General features: G+C 40.6%; 1 protein-coding gene across 2 annotated transcripts in view; it reads left to right on the top strand.

Moving 5' to 3' along the window:
• Window positions 1-22,094, top strand: part of KIF21B (kinesin family member 21B) — a 461,259-nt gene extending 439,165 nt beyond the window's left edge. For both annotated transcript variants that reach the window (XM_073561060.1, XM_073561059.1), the window contains exons 33-35: window positions 13,641-13,811; window positions 19,607-19,806; window positions 20,910-22,094. In XM_073561060.1, the coding sequence (XP_073417161.1) occupies window positions 13,641-13,811; window positions 19,607-19,806; window positions 20,910-21,009 (471 nt within the window). In that variant the 3' untranslated portion in view covers window positions 21,010-22,094. The remainder of the gene's footprint in view (window positions 1-13,640; window positions 13,812-19,606; window positions 19,807-20,909) is intronic.
• Window positions 22,095-22,593: the final 499 nt, after the last annotated feature.

Raw genomic sequence — 22,593 nt, 5'->3', positions numbered from 1 at the left:
CAAGTTTTGACCAAGAATATTCCTGTATTTAGAACTATCCATCTTCCCCTTAATGCTGACCCTTTTCACTGTTCCTGCTGCCTGAAAACATCCCTACAGCATGATGCTGCTGCCACCATGTTTCTCTGTGGGGAAGGTGTTCTTGGGGGTGATGAGCTGTGTTGGTTTGGGGCCAGACATAGCGTTTTCCTTGGGGTCCAGAATATTCAATTTTGTACTCATGTGACCACAGCACCTTCTTACATACAGTTGGGTACTCTACCAATCTTTGTAAGTAAAGGCTTTTTTCATAAGGCCAACTTTATGGAGCAGTCTCTGATTGGGAACTCTGCAGCTCATGTGTAAGTCATACACAAGATAGGGGTAATCTGGCATCACTGAGGGCCAGCTTTAGGAATCATACATTAGGTCTTGTGCCATTGCACATCCTCATATATTCTTTGCTACCCATCTTATAATAACCTCAAAACGTTCGATATTCCCCTGAAGAGGCCATCAGTAGAAGGCCGAAATGCATAGGGATAGGTTGTGTGTGGGGTGGTGACATTATTAAAGGAAACCTGTCAGCAGTTTTGTCTGATATAAGATATGGCCACAGCCTTTTCAGGGCTTATATACATCATTTTAGGCCAAACTACAACATTACCCCCCTTGTCTGCAGGTTTATACACTACATCAGGTAAATTCTGTAGGACGCGCAGATGCCCCCGTTCCTCCCCCGTCAAGTTGTCTCTATAAATATGCCACGGGATCTCCATAAATTCCTTAGCCACAATCTGCACAAAGAGATCCATATTAGGGCAAGATGATAATGGGGGGAATTTTTTTAGACTGAGGGCGTATGGTATCAGGTACTTTACCTCCCTCCGGGGTACTGTGTTCGGTGGACAGATCCTCCAAAATACGTAATGCTTCTTGTTCTTTTGTTGGAAAAAGTTCAGAGAGGTTGCCATGAAAGAAATGTTTTTTAAAAATTAAAGAACGAGCAAACAAGTGAAGATCTTTAATCGCCAAAAATGCATCAAAAGGTGCAGGAGGCGAGAAGGACAACCCCTTCTCTAAAATAGCAAAATCAACATTGGTAAACTCATGTTTGCTTAAATTAATTACCTTATTTTTGCAACGAGTAGAGACTGGAGAGTAGTTTTGGCATCTATACGGATGAAAAGAGTGATCTCTTTGATCTCGTCTACTTGAACCAGATCTAGTGGCAATCGATGACCCTGAGGCTTCCGATACATCACTTATTGATGACATAGATGTCTGAGAAGGGATACGCCCCATTGGGTGACTCTGTTGGTTAGTTTTACACCATAGGTACACCGTCTTATTTTCGTAATCACGACGATCACGATTAAGCTTAGTAATCTGGGTAGACTGGGGATGGACCAGATGGCTTAGGAGATCCCTTCCAACTCTACGATTCTATGATTCTATGACTGGATTTTTTTAACCGTTGTTTCCAACGTTTCATCCAATTGAGTATGAAAAATATTGAGCTTCTCAACTGTCCCAAATGGTTTTTAACTCCTCCTCCAAGGTTTTAATTTTTCCATCCAAATGCATCATTATATTATTTTTATATTCACATAGCAATTGCATAAAAATCTGTGAGCAATTACTACAGGCCTCTTCCCACTTAGATACAAACTCCGTGTCCTCTACTGGGAATGTAGGGATAACATGGACTCTGAGGCCACGTGGTATAAGCTTTTTAGTCAAATATTTCTCAAGGAATGTGCGGCTCCACCACAATTTTGTTCTCTTGATCACCATTTGCTGAAGTAACACGGTAGATTCTTCCCACTTCCCATCATTAGTCAGAGGTACACTTATCCCATCCCCACCAAATACTTGGTCAATATGAGTGAGCCAATTTTTCTCCTTGGCTTGAAAATCCATGTCAAACGAGAAACCTGTGCAGAACACAGCAATAGTTAAATACCAACAGGTCTGACAAATACATATGATTATTAACCATGTATATGACTGGATCAATACAGCCTATCATCAACTACTACATAGAGTCACATGGAAAAAATGATGATCTAAAGGCAATCATAAAATATAAAAAATACAATTTTTATTAGAACAACATTAAAATCATATTGCCAAACACTGGAACAGATAGGAATGTACAAAGCACTCATTGCTCATAGCACTCAAGGGACGCAAAGGCCCAGGGAAAACAGCTACCACAAATATGGCATAGGGAACAGAAGGGTGGAAATTACTTATGCAGTTACATAGGCTTAACAGATATATACCCATTTAGATTGTGAGCCCCATCGGGGACAGTGATGATAATGTGTGCAAACTGTAAAGCGCTGCGGAATATGTTAGCGCTATATAAAAATAAAGATTATTATTATTATTATTATTATACCCTCCGTCACCTAGAAACTCCCTAAAATCTAATTAGTCACACAATATTATATCATGCTGCACAATGGCACTTAATCTCCTTTATTAGCCAAATATGGACGCCATGCAACTAACACCACCCTATGTCCGACATACAATAACCTTCAAAATGCATAATACATGGTATATTACCTATTCATAACAGTGGTACCGGGTGCCAGGGGATGCCAGTTGATTATGCAGCTACACAGGCTTAACAGAAAGATATATGCCCTCCGTCATCTGGAAACTCCCTATAATCTAATTATCACACAATACTATATCATGCTGCACAAAGACACTTAATCTCCATACTAGCCTGATAATGGACACCATGCACCTAACTCACCCCATGACCAACATACAATGACCTTCAGAATGCATAATTCATGGTAGATTACCTATTAGCAGCAGTGGTACCGGGTGCCGTTCCCTCCTGGGCCAGCGCTTCCACCCCGACGCGCGTTTCGGACTCCTTTCTCAAGGGGCCTACCATTCAGACTGTGTCACACTGATTTATATCTCCCGGCCACAGCATACATTGCCGCGTGACCGGAAGTGACGGAGGGTATATATCTTCCTGTTAAGCCTACGTAGCTGCATAAGTAATTGGCACCCTTCCGGTCCCTATGCCATATTTGTGGTAGCTGTTTTCCCTGGGCCTTTGCGTCCCTTGAGTACTATGAGCAATGAGTGCTTTGTACATTCCTATCTGTTCCAGTGTTTGGCAATATGATTTTAATGTTGTTCTAATAAAAATTGCATTTTTTATATATCATGATTGCCTTCAGATCATCATTTTTTCATGTGACTCTAAACAATACAACTTATGCAGTTTTAGCAGACCCTAATTAACTATTACCTGGTCTACAAAGAGTTCATTTAATACAGGCAAGGCGGAAATTATCGTTGCATGCCCAAGTTTGATCTGATATTTGCATCGCACTCTGCCATGCATGTCAATGAGTCCGTGGAAAAAATTTGGACTACACTCGGATAACATCTGAGTGCAGTCCAATTTTTATGGACTGACAGAATGGTGCAGATGAATACTTTTTTCCTCCATCGTTGGTTCATCCAAGAAAATCAGAGCACACTATGTGTGAACAGAGTGTGACTAGCATAATCGGCTCGATTTTCTTGGATGAGAGACCATGCTGGTGTGACCCTACTAACAGTGTTAACTGAGAACGTACTGAGCAACAAACATTAGGGGGAATATGGTGAAACATCTAACTGCCTTGCTATGTTTTATAAACCAGGGAAGTCTTTTTACTAATTAAAGCAAAAGTGTTAGGAACCATTATCCGTAAGTTTCTTCAAAATGTGTTTTTAATCCTAAAAGGTTGTTTTAAAACTGTTTTTCAGCATTTTAAAATACATGTAAAAACCTAGAAAAATACCGTATTTAGATCTGAGAGTCCTCAGTGGTTGATACCTTGTAATGGCTAAAAGATGGTAAGACATTGCAAGCTTTGCAATTTGTTGCCAATGCATCTTTTCAGTTAGCCATTGAAAGGTATCAATCACTGAGGACTCTCAATCCGAAATATACTGCTCAAAAAAATAAAGGGAACACAAACAGCCTGTTGCAAATGGAATCGTGTTCCCATTATTTTTTTGAGCAGTATATTTATCCATCTACTGGCTAACACCGTACAGAGATTTATATCTTTCCTGTGTAAAAACCTAGGTGTTTCAAATAATTTTAATCACTTCTCTCGCAAGTTTTTTTGGTGACAAATTATACATGTATTTTTCTTTTTTTGAAATCGGATGAAACCTTCAGAAAATATCTGAAAAAAATACTACTACATAAATGTTTGTAATGAAGGAAGCCGTTCTCTGAGGAATCAAGGCTGAATGAATCAAGTGTAAAAAAAATTTTTTAAAATGCAATATATCATAAAAATTTGAGTCACACAAACTAATGTTTTCCAATTAGCACATTACTAAATACTATGTCCTCCTATATCATTCACCTATCTTCCAGTTTTAGGAAAATGCCGCTTACAAGGGTTGTTCCATAACAAAGTTACCACTTTTCACCACTGTTCTTAGTACTAATGGAGATCTCGGCAATCAGTTCCCATTTGTCATATACTGTATATTCTGCGCATAGGAAATTAATGTTGTTTTTGGGACTACTATTTTAATAGTAATCAGATAATATGACAAATATGTAAAGTCAAATATTAAGACACAGGGTGGAAATCACGATATCATATATTAATATATTATAGGAAGTTCCTTATTGTCAAGCGAATCATGGGGCTGGAAAGTAATAAATAAATACAGTAATGATACATAAATATATTATCTCCAGGAAAACCTGACAAGTCAAGATACAGTATGTGTAATAATATTATATTATAATATCTTGATATAATATGTTGATGTCACAGAAAAGTGCAAAATTTAAGCACAAAAAGGCTGAAGCCACACAGTGATGCACAAGGTCTTATGACCATCAGGTATCAGAATAAGTGTGTAAAAGTCGCTAAGAGTTATAGAGACACAAATAGAAGCAACTGATGAGAAAAAGTAACATCAGGTCAGCTGGCCATACCTGTTTTATGCAAACGGGTGACAGTGCAATCTGAATGAATAGAAAAACAACATTAGAGTGGTATAAAGTAGATAGAGTGCAAAAAGTCACAATATGAAAGTCAAACAGTAAATAAATACCTTAAAGTAAGGAAAATGGGAACCAGGAAGAAGCCTCTGTGGAGGTGGCTAGAGTGTCCAATGTGAAGTGTGCTGATATCACATAGTTTAAATAGAAAGGCATTAAGGAGAAAAGCAAGACAGCTGCGCTGTTATTACTGCAGTTGCGCAAAGCCAGTGATGCGCAGGCGCTTAATGAAGAGACCAGTATACCAGTGAGATGGGCGGAAGGGAATAAAAGTATCTTCAGCGCATGGTCAAGTGTCACATACTAGCGCAAGCGCATAAGGACGGAAGGGCAAGAGCCGTGGGCGGAAGTATATGAGTGCGGCCTTGGACGCATGCGCTAGGGACATGCACGATATCAGAGAAAACAGAATGTAAAGAGACAAAGTAAGCATGTGCGAATGTAGGAGTAATGGCGATGTATGCCTGCCAGGTATTTAATAATGTACTGGAGACATGAAATAGGCTGTAAACAAAAAAAAGTGACCACAAAATTAACAGAAGGGGAGAATATAGAAGGGGAAACAACTAGAGAATAGTAGCAGGAGAGGGAGGAAGAGGAGGGGGAAAGAGAAAAGAAAAGAGCAGAAAGAAGGGAAAGCAACCAAGATGGGAAATAAAAGAAACAGAAATAGCAACAAGGGGAAAAGGGGAAGAAAAGGGGAAAAACATGAAAAGAGAGAAAAAAAGGAGAGAAAAATAAAGAAAAAAGGGAAAAGAAAAGGAGGAGGGAAGGGGAGAAAAGGGATGGTAAAAAAAAAGGAGAAAAAAGAGGACGAAAAAGCATTGGGGAAAGAAAAGGAAAAGAAAAACAAGAAGAATAATTAGACAAGGAAGGTGTGTAATAGAGATACCTGATGTGACGTAATCAGACCTAAGAAAAAATGAAACTTAATTAGCAACAGATAATAAGCAGAAATTAACATGTAATTAAAGACTAGGCTAATAAATAGAGCAGATTAGTAGAGGACCTCATATTCCCTATTCAGCCCATAGGGTTCAAGGGTTTTTAAGGTATAAATCCAATATGCCTCTTTTTCTTTCAGTTTCTGTATCCTATTGCCTACTCTTCAGGCTAAAGAAATGTAGTCAATGACTTGGTAATGTAATTAGTCATCCTTATCGGCAACAAAATGAGCTGGAATGGGCAACATAGTCCGATTACACCTAATCGTTGACTTGTGTTGTGAAATGCTGTCTTGGATATGTTGGACTGTTTCTCCAACATATCTGAGACTGCAGGGACACTTAATAAGGTAGACAAAATATATGAAGAGTCACAAGTATGAAAGCCTCTGATAGGAAACCTTTTGCCGGATGCATGAGCGAATCACCCTTTGTGACAAAGGAACGTTGGAGACAATGTAAACAAGTACCCTAGCATTGTGGAACGAGGAAAGTTTGTGAATTGTCACTGGAGTGGAAACTTACACTCACTGGCCACTTTATTAGGTACACCTGTCCAACTGTGTGTTAAGACTTAATTTCTAATCTGCCAATCACATGGCGGCAACTCAGTGCATTTAGGCATGTAGACATGGTCAAGACAATCTCCTGCAGTTCAAACCGAGCATCAGTATGGGGAAGAAAGGTGATTTGAGTGCCTTTGAACGTGGCATGATTGTTGGTGCCAGAAGGGCTGGTCTGAGTATTTCAGAAACTGCTGATCTACTGGGATTTTCACGCACAAACATCTCTAGGGTTTACAGAGAATGGTCCGAAAAAGAAAAAAAATCCAGTGAGCGGCAGTTCTGTGGCCGGAAATGCCTTGTTGATGCCAGAGGTCAGAGGAGAATGGGCAGACTGGTTCGAGCTGATAGAAAGGCAACAGTGACTCAAATTGCCACCCGTTACAACCAAGGTAGGCAGAAGAGCATCTCTGAACGCACAGTGCGTCGAACTTTGAGGCAGATGGGCTACAGCAGCAGAAGACCACACCGGGTACCACTCCTCTCAGCTAAGAACAGGAAACTGAGGCTACAATTTGCACAAGCTCATCGAAATTGGACAGTAGAAGATTGGAAAAACGTTGCCTGGTCTGATGAGTCTCGATTTCTGCTGCGACATTCGGATGGTAGGGTCAGAATTTGGCGTAAACAACATGAAAGCATGGATCCATCCTGCCTTGTATCAACGGTTCAGGCTGGTGGTGGTGGTGTCATGGTGTGGGGAATTTTTTCTTGGCACTCTTTGGGCCCCTTGGTACCAATTGAGCATCGTTGCAACGCCACAGCCTACCTGAGTATTGTTGCTGACCATGTCCATCCCTTTATGACCACAATGTACCCAACATCTGATGGCTACTTTCAGCAGGATAATGCGCCATGTCATAAAGCTCGAATCATCTCAGATTGGTTTCTTGAACATGACAATGAGTTCACTGTACTCAAATGGCCTCCTCAGTCACCAGATCTCAATCCAATAGAGCATCTTTGGGATGTGGTGGAACGGGAGATTCGCATCAGGGATGTGCAGCCGACAAATCTGCGCCAACTGTGTGATGCCATCATGTCAATATGGTCCAAAATCTCTGAGGAATGCTTCCAGCACCTTGTTGAATCTCTGCCACGAAGAATTGAGGCAGTTCTGAAGGCAAAAGGGGGTCCAACCCATTACTAGCATGGTGTACCTAATAAAGTGGCCAGTGAGTGTATATTGGCTCTAACTATCAGATTTCTCAAATTTTGGATTTTGGGGCTTTTTGTGAAATATGAGTGGTGAAATCTGGGACTGGGGGAGGGATCTTTTGATATGAATCGGATGAAAACTGGAAAAATGGAGAAGGCTATTCCTGTCTGTTAGTTTCACGAATAGCTCAATGGGTTGCCATCTGTCATCTTTAATAGACACATTGGTGTCTTAGAAGTCAATGGTGGTAACATGATGATGCATGATAAAAGTAAGTTAGTTTATCAACGCATCGGTTGATGTCAGTATAGAATTCCACCCAAGAGGTAATGTCACCTTGCCAAATTAAAAAAATGTCGTCTATATATATCTCTTCCAGAGTAGCGCATACTGTTGGAAGAGAGAATTGGTGTAAATATGTTCTTATTCAAACTGTGCCATAACAATGTTGGCATAAGGGGGTGCGACATTCGATCCCATTGCTGTCCCTGTCCATTGCATGAAAAATTAATTGTCAGAAAAAAAAAATTCTTAGTAAGGATTAAAGTTAGAAGGGAAATACAAAATAATTTCTTATTGTCGGGAAAAGATGTAACCTCATCCTGGAATGTCTTAGCCGCTTTAATACCTCTACCATGTTCAATATTAGTGTACAGTCTGTTCACATCCAGGGTAACCAATATTCAGTTAGAAGGGACTCTATCAAGGTCATGAACTTATGTATCACGAAGATAAGAGGGTATGTGAAACAATAGAGTAGAAAGAATCTTTTCCATAACTATTGCTAGTGGGGATAATAGGGAAAGTGGAAGCCACACTAGGTCTACCTTGTGGACAGGTGAGGTTTTTGTGAAGTAAATTACCGGTATCACAGGGTGTAAATTGATAAGGAATTCACTCAATTTCACATCAATCACACCAAGAGACTTAAAGTGGTCAATCATTTCACGAGTGTCCCTTAAGATGAAAAAAGTAGGGTCTCTGTCAATAGGAATATAAGTTTCACGATCGTCTAGATGTGAATAAATCTCATAGACATAATAACTTTTGTCCATCACCACTATGGCTCCACCTTTATCTGCAGGTTTTATCATAAGATGTTCATTTGATCGCAGCCCTTGGATCGCCATACGTTCGACAGTGGAGCAGTTAATGGAAATCTGAAGATGACCTTGATGTATCTCTTGCAACTTGTTTTTTATATCCCTTTTTACTAAGGAAATGTAAGTCTCACCTGGATGGTAAGAACGTGGTGGGGAGAAGTTACTGGGTTATGTAGTTGAACCACAATACCATGAAGGAAGGATGGAAATAGTAATAACAAAGGCCACACTAAAATAATCAATTAAAATGCCTTTATTGAAAATGGCAAACAGTAGTACCATACCAAAAATTGGCTACATATAGGATATATACAATATAGTAGTAATCATATAGAAAAATAGCATGTATATTAATATAAAAAAGCAGACCTAAGAAGGTGAAAAAAAATATTTAAAAAAATATATATTTCCATATAAGTTATATAAAAAGGACCCTACATTTTTTCCACATAATGACAAAAAACAAAATATCCTTGGTATGGGTAAAATCCAAGGCAAAAAGGCCATGGAATGTATCCATACACACATCACTGTGAGGTGTATATCAGAAGAAATAAAAAAAATGAAAATAAAAAGTAAAAAATTTAAAATTAATGTCAGTGAATGCACACAATAGTGTAACCAATAAAGTGCAATGTGCAAAAACGTGAATCATAAAGATATACACATAAGTGTTTCAAGTGTAAAGAAAAGGCGGGTGGTGATGCAGGTAGCAATTATGAAGAGACACTTGCCCAAAAAATAGTGTCTAAACACAAGGTGTAAGGAAAAACACCAAAATCAGCATTTGAAAAAAAGGGGTGAATACCTTTAAATGTTGCCGATCCCAATGCAGCCTATGTAGTTGTAGCTTGTGAAGAGTGAGAATATCAGTTTGAGGCAAATCGTTATTTATACCCATGCCGGCCTGAGGATTTTGTCCAGTGATTTGTGTAAGTAACTTATCATGATGATCTTCACAAAAATGCATCTTGAGACGAATAGACCTAAAAAAAACAATGTATCTCTTGATCGAGAACAAACTCACACTCACTGTTCGAATGGAGACAAACTGTAAGATGAAATATTGTATACTAATTGGTTAGTCGTACCTGCGATCATGTCTGCATCCGTGATGGCAGTGTGCTGTTTCAGCTTTCTGTATTTCCTCTTGTGTACCAGTTCCTGGGGCCTCTTCCACGTCTTAATTCTAAGAAATGAGATGAGTTTTTTGCACCCTCACTGTCAGAGCTGGAAGAGACAGATGAATCCCATCTGACCTGCCGTTACTTTTTCTCATCAGTTACATCTATTTTTGTATCTATCACTCTTAGCTACTATTTACACACTTATTCTGATACCTGATGGACATAAGACCTTGTGCATCATTGTGTGGTGTCTGCCCTTTTGTGCTTGAATGTTGCACTTTTTTGTGACATCAAGATATTATATTATAATACACTACTCAAAAAATAAAGGGAACACTTAAACAACAGAATATAACTCCAAGTAAATCAAACTTCTGTGAAATCAAACTATCCACTTAGGAAGCAACACTGATTGACAGTCAATTTCACATGCTGTTGTGCTAATGTAATAGACAACAGATGAAAATTATTGGCAATTATCAAGACCCCCTCAATAAAGGAGTGGTTCTGCAGGTGGGGACCACAGACCACATCTCAGTACCAACGCTTTCCGGCTGATATTTTGGTCACTTTTGAATGTTGGTTGTGCTTTCACACTTGTGGTAGCATGAGATGGACTCTACAAACCACACAAGTGGCTCAGGTAGTGCAGCTCATCCAGGATGGCACATCAATGCGAGCTGTGGCAAGAAGGTTTGCTGTGTCTGTCAGCATAGTGTCCAGAGGCTGGAGGCGCTACCATGAGACAGGCCAGTACACCAGGAGATGTGGACGGGGCCATAGGAGGGAAACAACCCAGCACCAGGACCGCTACCTCAGCCTTTGTGCAAGGAGGAACAGGCAGAGCACTGCCAGTCCCCTGCAAAATGACCTCCAACAGGCCAGAAATGTGCATGTGTCTGCACAAATGGTTAGAAATCGACTCCATGAGGATGGTCTGAGTGCCCGACATCCACAGATGGGGGTTGTGCTCACAGCCCAACACCGTGTGACCCCCCAAAGAAATGCCACCCCACACCATTACTGACCCACTGCCAAACCGGTCATGCTGAAGAATGTTGCAGGCAGCAGATTGCGCTCCACGGTGTCTCCAGACACATGTTCTCAGTGTGAACCTGCTTTCATCTGTGAAGAGCACAGGGTGCCAGTGGCGAATTTGCCAATCCTGGTGTTCTGTGGCAAATGCCAAGCGTCCTGCATGGTGTTGGGCTGTGAGCACAACCCCCATCTGTGGAAGTCAGGCACTCAGACCATCTTCATGGAGTCAGTTTCTAACCGTTTGTGCAGACACATGCACATTTGTGGCCTGCTGGAGGTCATTTTGCAGGGCTCTGGCAGTGCTCCTCCTGTTCCTCCTTGCACAAAGGCTGAGGTAGCAGTCCTGCTGCTGGGTTGTTGCACTCTTACGGCCCCCTCCACATCTCCTGGTGTACTGGCCTGTCTCCTGGTAGCGCCTCCAGCCTATGGACACTACGCTGACAGACACAGCAAACCTTTTTGCCTAAGCTCGCACTGATGTGCCATCCTGGATGAGCTGCACTACTTGAGCCACTTGTGTGGATTGTAGAGTCTGTCTCATGCTACCACGAGTGTGAAAGCACAACCAACATTCAAAAGTGACCAAAACATCAGCCAGAAAGCATTGTTACTGAGATATGGTCTGTGGTCCCCACCTGCAGAACCACTCCTTTATTAAGGGTGTCTTGATAATTGCCAATCATTTCCATGTGAGGTCTATTCCATTTGCACAACAGCATGTGAAATTGACTGTCAATCAGTGTTGTTTCCTAAGTGGACAGTTTGATTTCACAGAAGTTTAATTTACTTGGAGTTATATTCTGTTGTTTAAGTGTTCCCTTTATTTTTTTGAGCAGTGTATACTAATATTATTACACATACTGTATCTTGACATGTCAAGTTGTCCCTGAGATAATATATTTATGTACCATTATTTATTTATTATTTTCCAGCTCCGTGATTTGCTTGATAATAAGGAACCTCCAATAATATATTGTTTAATATATGATATCGTGATTTCTACCCTGTGTCTTAATATTTGACTTAACATATTTGTCATATTATCTGATTATTATTATGATTTTTGTATTTCTGTTTAGATAACCATGATGAAGGCCGAAACACGGCCGAAACGTTGTTTCTGTTATGCATTAAATAAAAAAAAAATACGTTTTGCATGTCTACTCTAGTCTGTGCTACAGGTTTTCTATTAGCTGATTCTACAATTTTTCCTGTTAGCTCTATTATTTTGAAAGCAATTCCCTTTATCTTGTTGCTATATCGGTAGCACGGTGGCTCAGTGGATAGCACTGCAGCCTTGCAGCGCTAGAGTCCTGGGTTCTCCAAGGACAACATCTGCAAGGAGTTTGTATGTTCTCCCTGTGTTTGCGTGGGTTTCCTCCAGGTACTCCGGTTTCCTCCCATATTCCAAAGACATACTGTGAGGGAATTTAGATTGTGAGCCCCATCGGGGACAGTGATGTTAATGTGTGAAAACTGTAAAGCGCTGTGGAATATGTTAGCGCTATATAAAAATAAAGATTATTATTATATACTATTTTAATGACTTACTTTATGATACAATTCCTCATTTTTTATCTGTGTATCCTGTCAGTGAATGATATTATCTTTTATTTACATTTGGTACCTGAAAATCTTACTGCCACGATTCCGTCCCTCAGTGTGTCTGGGATGCAGTTACTGACAACTCAGCTGTCCAATCTGATGTAGGGGCTTTCTGAAGCTGTCAGTACTTTGACAGCTCTGTCATCCAGTCTGGTGCAGGGTTGTGCTGAGCTATTGTTTTTTTATTGACATCTCGGCAGTCCATTCTGAGACTGGGAGGTGTTGTGCTGCCTTCAGGTGTTCCCTGTCCAAGGTGATTGCCCAGCTGCTTAGCTAGACTGTCAGTCCCAGATCTCTGCCAGATGAAGATTCAGCCATGGGTGGTTTGTTTACTTTGCTTGCGGATCTTTTTGCTGCCTGAACCTTGGACCTTATTCTGACCGTCTGTTTTGCCCAGCCCCTTTGCTCTGATCCGTTATCCTCTTGGTGTTCTGACCTCAGACCATTTCTGACTATGCCATTGTCTCTTCCTTCTGTTTATGACATATCCTCCTGGCTCTTGACCTTGGACTCATGACTTGTCAGTGAGAAGTGATTAAACGTCACACTTATGAAGACCTACTCATTTTCAGAGCTTATGATCCCCATACAGTTTAGATGAAAGTCTTCTAAGCTTATCAATTTCAGCTGACCATCTGATATGTATGACGGTCTTTTAACTCTCCCTAACAGATAATGTAGGGGGAAAGAACGGTTGGGAAGTTGAAATTTCAAAACATCAAAACATGATCCTTTTGTTTTCAGTGAAGATAAGTAGCTGCCATAGGCATCTGTCAGTGGCTTACTATCTATCTCACTTGAATAGACCCCTTCCCCATATCTCTCCCGACTACCCCATACACATGAACGGCTGGGGGGCATTCAGGAGAGATACCTATTTCGTATATGTCCAGCTTATGAAGAGGTTCTGGTTTTATTTAGCTTAGCTTTTCCTCTATGATTTAAGAAAATATTTTGTTTTCTAATGTCTCCTTTTTCTTTTTGCTTACATATAGTGTGAACACATTCACTTCATGCTGTTATATGTAGCTTTGATTTGATGATACAATATTTTTTATTCCAGATGTTTGCCATACCGTCTGCGTGGGGTGGCAGTATATCTCCTACTTATAATTTGGAACCTCCTCATTATGATGGCATTGAGTGCTTAGCAGTGCAGGATAACATCTTATGCAGTGGTTCCAGAGACAATGGTGTTAAGAAATGGGATATTCAGCGTCATGAGCTCATACAGGTAAGTTTTGGAATCAACTAACTTGTACAAATATCTAGTCTATGTTGCATGAGAAATTTTTACAACAGTAAAAGCATATATTTCTGTACTTTATGGTTGCCTGGCTGGTATGTGTGAAACACTTTCGAAAATGAGTTTCATCTGTGAAAACTTTGTGTGTGACTAAACACCATATAAAAAATATACTACTATTCTCATGCTGCAAGCTAGCACAAGTTATTTAGCAACTTATAAGTGTACAGTGTGATTTGTCTTTGGGTGAATTCACATGTGGCAAATTTGTTGTAGATATTTATTTTCATGGCTGTTTGAAAAATAAAATGTAATCTAATTGTTTTTAATCCATGTAGCTGGATTTAAAGGGAGTCTGTCACCAGGGTTTTGCTACCTCATCTGAGAGCAGCATAATGTAGGAAAAGAGACCGTGATTCCAGCAATGTATCATTTAGTTTACTGGGAACAGCAATTGTGATATAATCAGAGTTCATAGATGTAGCAGAGCTCAGAAAGCTAAAAAACACCCACACAACAGTTTTTTGTGTATATAGTGAATTGACAGTAAGCTGATAGACCGAACACCTACTGTTTGCCTCTGGTCACTGGTGTTGGCTGATGGGACTACTGCTACCATCAGCCGACGCCTGCTGCAGCTAATAACAGCGAGAGCAGGAGCGGCTGATGAGAGTATTAATCAGCCGATGCCTGTGCTGTAAATAAATTTAAAAAAAAAAAAAAAAAACTGACGTGGGTCCCCCTGTATTTTTGATAACCAGCCAGGCAAATCTGACAACTGGGGGCTGCAACCCTCAGCTGTGAGTTTCAGCAAGGCTGGTTAATAAAGAAGAGAGGGGTTCCCACTACGATGTTTTTAATGATTTAAATAAATAATAATTAAAAAATGGCATAGGATCCTCCCCATTTTTGACAACCAGCCTTGCTAAAGCAGACAGCTAGTATTCTCAGGCTGGTAATGGGCCATGGATATTGGACCCCCAGCCTAAAAATATCAAGGGGTTGATGTCTAGCTCTGCTACATCTAAATGGCAGGCTGCATGGTTGCATGATACGACCATACAACCTACCTTCCAGCAGAGACACAGCAGTCTGTGCTCAGTGTCTCCCTGTGAACTCCTATTACCTGTCTGACGGCACCGCAAGTGGCCACTATAAGTGTGAATTAATTTTTTACTAGTGTTAGGGTTGGCGGAACGCACCAAATTAAATATAATTGTAAAGTGCGTTCGCAACCTGGCGTCCACCATGCAGAGATGGAACCTGCTGCTAGGCAATGGAGGACACAAGATGGCGGTTGAGCACAGAAGATATGAGGGTTAAATGTCACCCGGTGTGAACAGCAGTGAACTCTGTTGAATCACAGAGCCGCAGCAAACACTGTGAAGCTTCACAGGGCACAGCAGATATGGCGCTAGAGATGTCCCTAAGTCTCAGTCCATGGAACGCTTGGGTAAGAGTCTGACCGGACCCACAATGCGCACGGTGTCGTGCAAGCGACGCCGCTACTTGGCACTGGCTCTATCTCCAATCTCCCCTGAACACATGCACAACCAAGAGTAGGGGATATTTATGAACATTCACCAGAGACAATCATACATGCATACAAATCACATCTCATGGTCTATGCTAGCGCACGGCCGTGCGGCAATGAGATCCCTTTATAGGTTCTAGTCTTCCGGGACCTTGCTAGTAGACCAATCAGAACTCCCTTGAGGACCTGAGCAGCTGACTGCCGACCACCAATGAGTGATTGTCTAATGGGCATGCTCAGAAGGGAAAATCCTGGATTTAATCCCAGGAACGTCTGCTGCCTGCTGTTTGCTGTTGATTGCTATAGCTGAACCTGGAGATGCAGCAGCAATCAATTGCACAGCACGGGTCTGAGCAAGTCGCTGAAACTGATGACTCTGCTGAGCAGGATCCCCTGAGACTGAAGGGAGACCACAGGAGAAGACATGGCTTGGGATTCTTCCTGTGCAGAGGGAGAATCCTGACGCCTAACAACTAGTAGGAATTGTATTGTGTTTTTATAATACCTCAAGAACGATATATACTGTATCCAAAAAGCAAATCTCCTCTTATCAAATAATATAAAAGAAAAAATTCTAAATATCATCTTTGGATGTGACTCCTGGGAAGCGCTGCTATTCATGGGCTGGATGTGTTCATTTTGATTTACTTGTCCTATGTGAGCCTGTGTAGGGCTTTCACTTGGATCCACCCGATGCAAGCTGCAAGCCCTGTCCATTGAAAAGTATTTCAGAGGAATTTTTTTGAGGATACATGATCTAAAGCCATATCAATCTTCCATCAGGTGAGTGCATGAAGTTGTGCACCCATGAAAGACTATTTGTCACAATCAGGGGTGTGACCTTTGGCCGCACACGGTTATCACAGGCGCAGGAGAGCTTATCTTAGTTATCCCACCGCTGGCACCATTTGATGCAAAACAGCAAGCTAGTCTTGCCCTACCAATTTACCGCAGGGAGGCTTATTTTAGTTATCCCACCACTGCCACACCATCACGAACTGCCGGGATTTATGTATATCCCACTTTCCAGCTCCACTTTGGAACTCGCAGCTCTCCGGTGCCCCCTTTACCCTCAGGTCAGTCAGTAAACTGCACCTAGGATAATTAAGCATAATTTGGCAGGCACGCTGCAGCAAGAGAATTATAAATGCTTTGGCCACAGCCACACAATCCGCTTATAAAACCCCTTCCGTCACTGCCAGCTAGCCCACCTAGCCAATAATAATCATAACTTGGCTTGAGAACCTAGCAGAATAACGGCAGACACATCACCCAGCTTATCTTGAAATCAGCTTTCTGCTGACTCCAAACACTGGCTGTCTGTTCCCATCGGTTCAGGAGAAATCCATTTCTCTGGTTCTGTCAATGCCGTAATTTAGCAACAGGCGCTGTAGCAATGCTTAATCAGAGCACGTTCTAAATATGTATCTGTCATTTTTCTGTCACGGATTGGGTCCGAATTACGGCCTCTTTACTATTTCCCACACATATGGGCTTAGACAAATAAAATTTCTCTCCTGGCTAACATTCCTTGCAGTGAGGGGGGGTCAGGAAGGAGTGAGTGGCTATAGTCTCATGTTACAGTGAGTGTGTGCGAAGATGCAGGCAGAGGACAAAACAAGACTGCAATGTGTGACAAGGGGGGGAGGGGGGTTGCTTGTCTCTGGGCACCAATGCATCGTTCTAGAAAGTGTAGAGAATGGAAGATTCTGGAATGTTCCAGAAAAGTCATACATGATATTTTACATTATCGTTACACTATTATATACTGTACAGTATTGTGTTTACGCACTTAGGGCGCCGCGTTTTGTCTGTTCTTCTCTCCCAAACAGGATTTTCTTTGTTTTTCGAATATGACTATGGGGTTAGTAATGGGAGCGTCTTATAGACATTGTTTTCTAAAGTCCAGCAAATGCACTTGGTTTCACATACACTACCGTTCAAAAGTTTAGGGTCACTTAGAATTTCCTTATTTTTGAAAGAAAAGCACAGTTTTTTCCAATGAAGCTAACATTAAATGATTCAGAAATACACTCTATATATTGTTAATGTGGTAAATGACTATTCTAGCTGCAAACGTCTGGTTTGTAATGCAATATTTTCATAGGTGTATAAAGGCCCATTTCCAACAATCATCACTCCAGTGTTCTCATGGTACTTTGTGTTTCCTCACCGTGTAAGAAGGCTAATGGATGGTTATAATACCCTTGAAAACCCTTGTGCAAGTATGTTAGCACAGCTGAAAACAGTTTGGCTGATTAGTGAAGCTATAAACCTTCCTTTGAGTTCGTTGAGAATCTGGAGCATTACATTTGTTGGTTCCATTAAACTCTCAAAATGGCCAGAAAAAAAGAACTTTCATGTGAAACTCGACAGTCTATTCTTGTTCTTAGAAATGAAGGCTATTCCATGCGAGAAATTGCCAAGAAACTGAAGATTTCCTACAACGGTGTGTACTACTCCCTTCAGAGGAGAGCACAAACAGCTCTAACCAGAGTAGAAAGAGAAGTGGGAGGCCCCGCTGCACAACTGAGCAACAAGACAAGTACATTAGAGTCTAGCTTGAGAAATCGACGCCTCACAGGTCCTCAACTGGCAGCTTCATTAAATAGTACACGCAAAACACCAGTTTCAACGTCTACAGTGAAGAGGCGACTCCGGGATGCTGGCCTTCAGGGCAGAGTGGCAAAGAAAAAGCCATATCTGAGATTGGCTAATAAAAAAAGATTAATGTGGGCAAAAGAACACAGACATTGGATAGAGGAAGATTGGAAAAAAGTGTTATGGACAAATGAATCCAAGTTTGAGGTATTTGGATCACACAGAAGAACATTTGTGAGACGCAGAACAACTGAAAAGAAGCTGGAAGAGTGCCTGACGCCATCTGTCAAGCATGGTGGAGGTAATATGATGGTCTGGGGTTGCTTTCGTGCTGGTAAAGTGGGAGATTTGTACAAGGTAAAAGGGATTATGAATAAGGAAGGCTATCACTCCATTTTGCAACGCCATGCCATACCCTGTGGACAGCACTTGATTGGAGCCAATTTCATCCTACAACAGGGCAATGACCCAAAGCACACCTCCAAATTATGCAAGAACTATTTAGGGAAGAAGCAGGCATCTGGTATTCTATCTGTAATGGAGTGGCCAGCGCAGTCACCAGATTTCAACCCCATTGAGCTGTTGTGAGAGCAGCTTGACCGTATGGTACGCAAAAAGTGCCCATCAAGCCAAACCAACTTGTGGGAGCGGCTTCTGGAAGCATGGGGTGAAATTTCTCTAGATCACCTCATCAAATTAACTGCTAGAATGCCAAAGGCCTGCAATGCTGGAATTACTGCAATGGGAGCATTCTTTGACGAAAGCAAAGTTTGAAGGAGAAAATTATTATTTCAAATGAAAATCTATTTTTCAAACATTGTCAATGTCTGGACTAGATTTTAAATTCATTTGGAAACTCAGTTGATTAAAAAAAGTTTGAGTTTTCATGGAAACCATAAAATTGTCTGGGTGACCCCAAACTTTTGAACGATAGTGTATAATGTAAATTAGGATGCACACATTTGTTTGTGCGGAGTCAAAAATGCTTTATTATGGAACTACAGAAAAGATGTATGAATTTATCAATGAACAGGTCAGATGCATTTCAGGGACGCGTCCAATCTAAAATTCATTATCAATGAAAGATTATTATGAATAAGCGGAATGCTCGTTTCACAATCATCGAATGGTCTAAATAGACTTTGAGTTATCAGAAGAATGAGAAAACGCAATTGTACAGATGAAAATAAGCAACTTTGTATGATATTTTGGCAGAGAATTGGTCACCATACAGACCATCAGTATACAGACCACCAGATAGATCATCAGTATGGTATTCGATTTTTACGGATACATTACAATTCTGTAACATAGGAAACTGTAAATGGTCCTGTAAAACATTAATAGCTGCTGAGTAAAAAAACAGATTGTATACAGATGACAAATGAAAAAAAAATCGCCCTACTCCTGGATGAGAATGGGGCCCTAATGGAAAAAATATTTATTCATTGAAGACAGATTTTACGCATGAATTTGGAGGATAATGAAGATTTCTCTAATAAGATACAATGAAAAAAGTTTATTTTCATGTGTACTATTAAATTACCTGTTTTATGCAAAACAATGTTTCTCACTCCAAAGAACCATTATCAGGTGTTGCACTGCTGTTAGACAAGCTGAAGTTATGAAGTCTTTTTTTTTCCTACAGCAAGTTCCTAATGCACATAGAGATTGGGTCTGTGCTTTGGGCTTTGTAACAGGGCGGCCCATGATGCTCAGTGGATGCCGAGGAGGTATTCTCAAAGTATGGAATATGGAAAACTTCACATCTATTGGAGAAGTTAAAGGTCATGACAGCCCTATTAATGCAATGTGTAACAATTCTCGTCATATATATACAGCATCCAGGTAAGAAGGAAAATATTTAAAGCTGTTGTACATGAACAGCTCCGTCCTAAATACTGTATTTCCCAGTGTGAAATAAACCAAAACGGATGCTGACCTGCTGTGATGCCGGTGCCGGGACATTGTTATGTCGTGTGTGCTGCTGTCAATCAGCAGCCACAAATGGTCTGCTTTGCTCGAATGTCGGAGGGAATAGTTAGTAGTAGCACTCAAGCGGCATAATAATGTAACGCATGCATTGCATTGGGAAACCCAGTGCCAATATTGCTGCAACTGTGCTAGTGTAAATACCGAAAACATGGAGTATATGGTCCAAAATATAATTCAAAAGACTTTATTAAACATACAAAAATCCATGTTCATATATATATTAAAACAAGTATGAATTACAAAGTCCATTAGAGCGGAGAACCAGTAGAAAAAAACATGTACATCACATACTGGGGGACTATATAGTTCAATTCATAACTGATTAAAGTACATAATGCTTATTTAGACTTCATAGTCAGGTGTCTGAGGTGATACAAGGAGGATACAGTACCACTATATAGTGTATGAATAATTCATTTCAAAAACGTACTGTAAACTCTGAGTAACACTGCATCCCTAAAAACAAACAACCAAAAAGAACTCATACCCATAGTTAGCCATATGCGATGGCACGCTGATAGCCTCAATGTGCATTTCCCTCTGAGGAAGCCAACGCGAAACGTGTTGGGATTTTCAGGGTGCCATCACATATGGTTAGCTATGAGAGAGTTATTTTTGATTGGTTGTTTGTATGGATGCAGTATAATAAGGGAACTAATCAGACATTTACATGGCCCTCTCAGCTGAATTGTGTGGGCATTATGAAAGCAACAGAGTCAAATATTCCCTTAAACGTTCAGAAAGAAAGTCACATTCAGTCATGGATACCTATCATAATCTTCTCAGCCCAATATGACCAAACTTCCAGCAGGATATTTCTGGATATTTCTGCCCTGTTTATGATCCATCGCTGCCTATTCTACTTGTATACATTTCTTTCCATTGATTTACTCCCATTTCTGCACTGATTTTTCTTCTCTTCAAGTTATAATGACAATAGCCATTTTCATTTTCAGTGACTGCCGGGTCAAGCTTTGGGTTTATGTTCCTGGTCTTACTCCATGTCTTCCACGGCGTGTTTTAGCAATCAAGGGTCGAGCAACCAGCCTTCCATAATTTGTCCTTTATCTTTTACTTCCTCGTCCCTCTTCCACCTGTCCTTCTCATTTCCAGTATCCCTCCTGCCTTTCATTTAATGTATGGACCGCTTTCCGGAGTATATCGATGGCTGCGTTTTCTCATTTTGTATACAAAATAATCTTGTCATTTATTATGAGAAGAAAATAAGAGGACTTTCATGACCTCCAACATTGCCGAACCTCTCAGTGAAGATGAAAAGGTGGCTATTCTGGGACCCGGTGACATAAAAGACCCAAGAAATGTAGTCCTGGTCAAAACAGAGAACTGAGACCATAGTGCTGAATGCCGATTTTATTGTATTGTTTAGTAAGGTATTAAGAACTCTATCACTGGTATTACATTTTGTAGTGTCTCACACTGTCTTTGTAGTACAATAATGCTTACATAGATCGTTTTCATTATATTTGCCTGTGAAATGTTATGTAAAGTAAGCTAATAAAACCTTACAAAAATTATGTGAAAAAAAGCAGAAAAAAGAAAACTTTGAACCAACTATCGTTTTAAAATAAGAACTTTCCTAATGTTTCTTGAATCATTCTGTCATAAAAAATGTTCTTGTTGGCAAACTTCTGTATTATATACTTTACCTTTCTATTTGCCAGTATGTTCTTCATGTTTTTGTAAGTCACCGCAAAAGCACACTCCTATCCTGATGTCAGGCAAGAAAATATGTCTTAGCTATTTTCCAGGGGCAAGTTTCTACCTCAGGATAGACTCACATGTGGCAGATTTAGTTGGAGAAATTTCAGTGACTGTTCTATTCAACTAAATGAAATGTGCAGAAAAGTATGTTCTAGCTGCCTTAACAACCCTTTCCAGATAGATAGAGAATTCTGCGACAAAATCTTCTGCCTGTAAACCCACTGATTGCTACTAATGGCCTACTTATGGATCAAGCACATTTTAGTCTCTAAACTAATTTACTAGTTTAGATTGTACCAGCAAAGTCAATTGAACCTGCTTTGTACAGTTTGAAATACTTTTATTTAAAGCACAATTTCTATTTAATGTGTATTTGAATATTCCTTAAAGAATATAAAGATAAGTAATCATTAAAAGTACATGGCTTTGTGATTTATTTATTTCTTTTATAAGTAATGTACAGTAGCATAGCAAAAGCTGTGTAATACCTTAGAGCGGTTGTCCGGTCTAGAATGACAAGTCTGAAGTCACTCTGTGTGACTGCAGACTTGTGAGTCCTCTCATTGCATGCACTGTGCGCTTTGAGGATTTGCAGGTGTCTGCTCCAGCAACGTTGGTCAAGTATCCAATATACATACTCCCAGTCATCTAGTGGACGCCGCCCAGCTCGATACACTTGTATTGAGCGAGGCCGCTTCCAACCTACTCTAGTGGTCGCTGCTGTGTAGTGAGCCTGGCCTGGATCAATACAAGTGTATGAAATGAGGCTGCGCCCACTAGACTTGTTGTGACCAGTAGTATGCATATCGCATACTTGACCCCCATTCCCGGCGCAGACACCGACGAATCCTCAAAACGCACAGTGCATGCGCTGGGAGGATTCACAAATCTGCAGTCGCATAGAATGACTGCAGACTT

Source organism: Dendrobates tinctorius, unplaced genomic scaffold (genome assembly GCF_039654945.1).
Source record: "Dendrobates tinctorius isolate UK_male_01 unplaced genomic scaffold, ASM3965494v1 ptg000312l, whole genome shotgun sequence".
NCBI lineage: Eukaryota > Metazoa > Chordata > Amphibia > Anura > Dendrobatidae > Dendrobates > Dendrobates tinctorius.
This window is presented reverse-complemented; position numbering and strand designations above follow the sequence as displayed.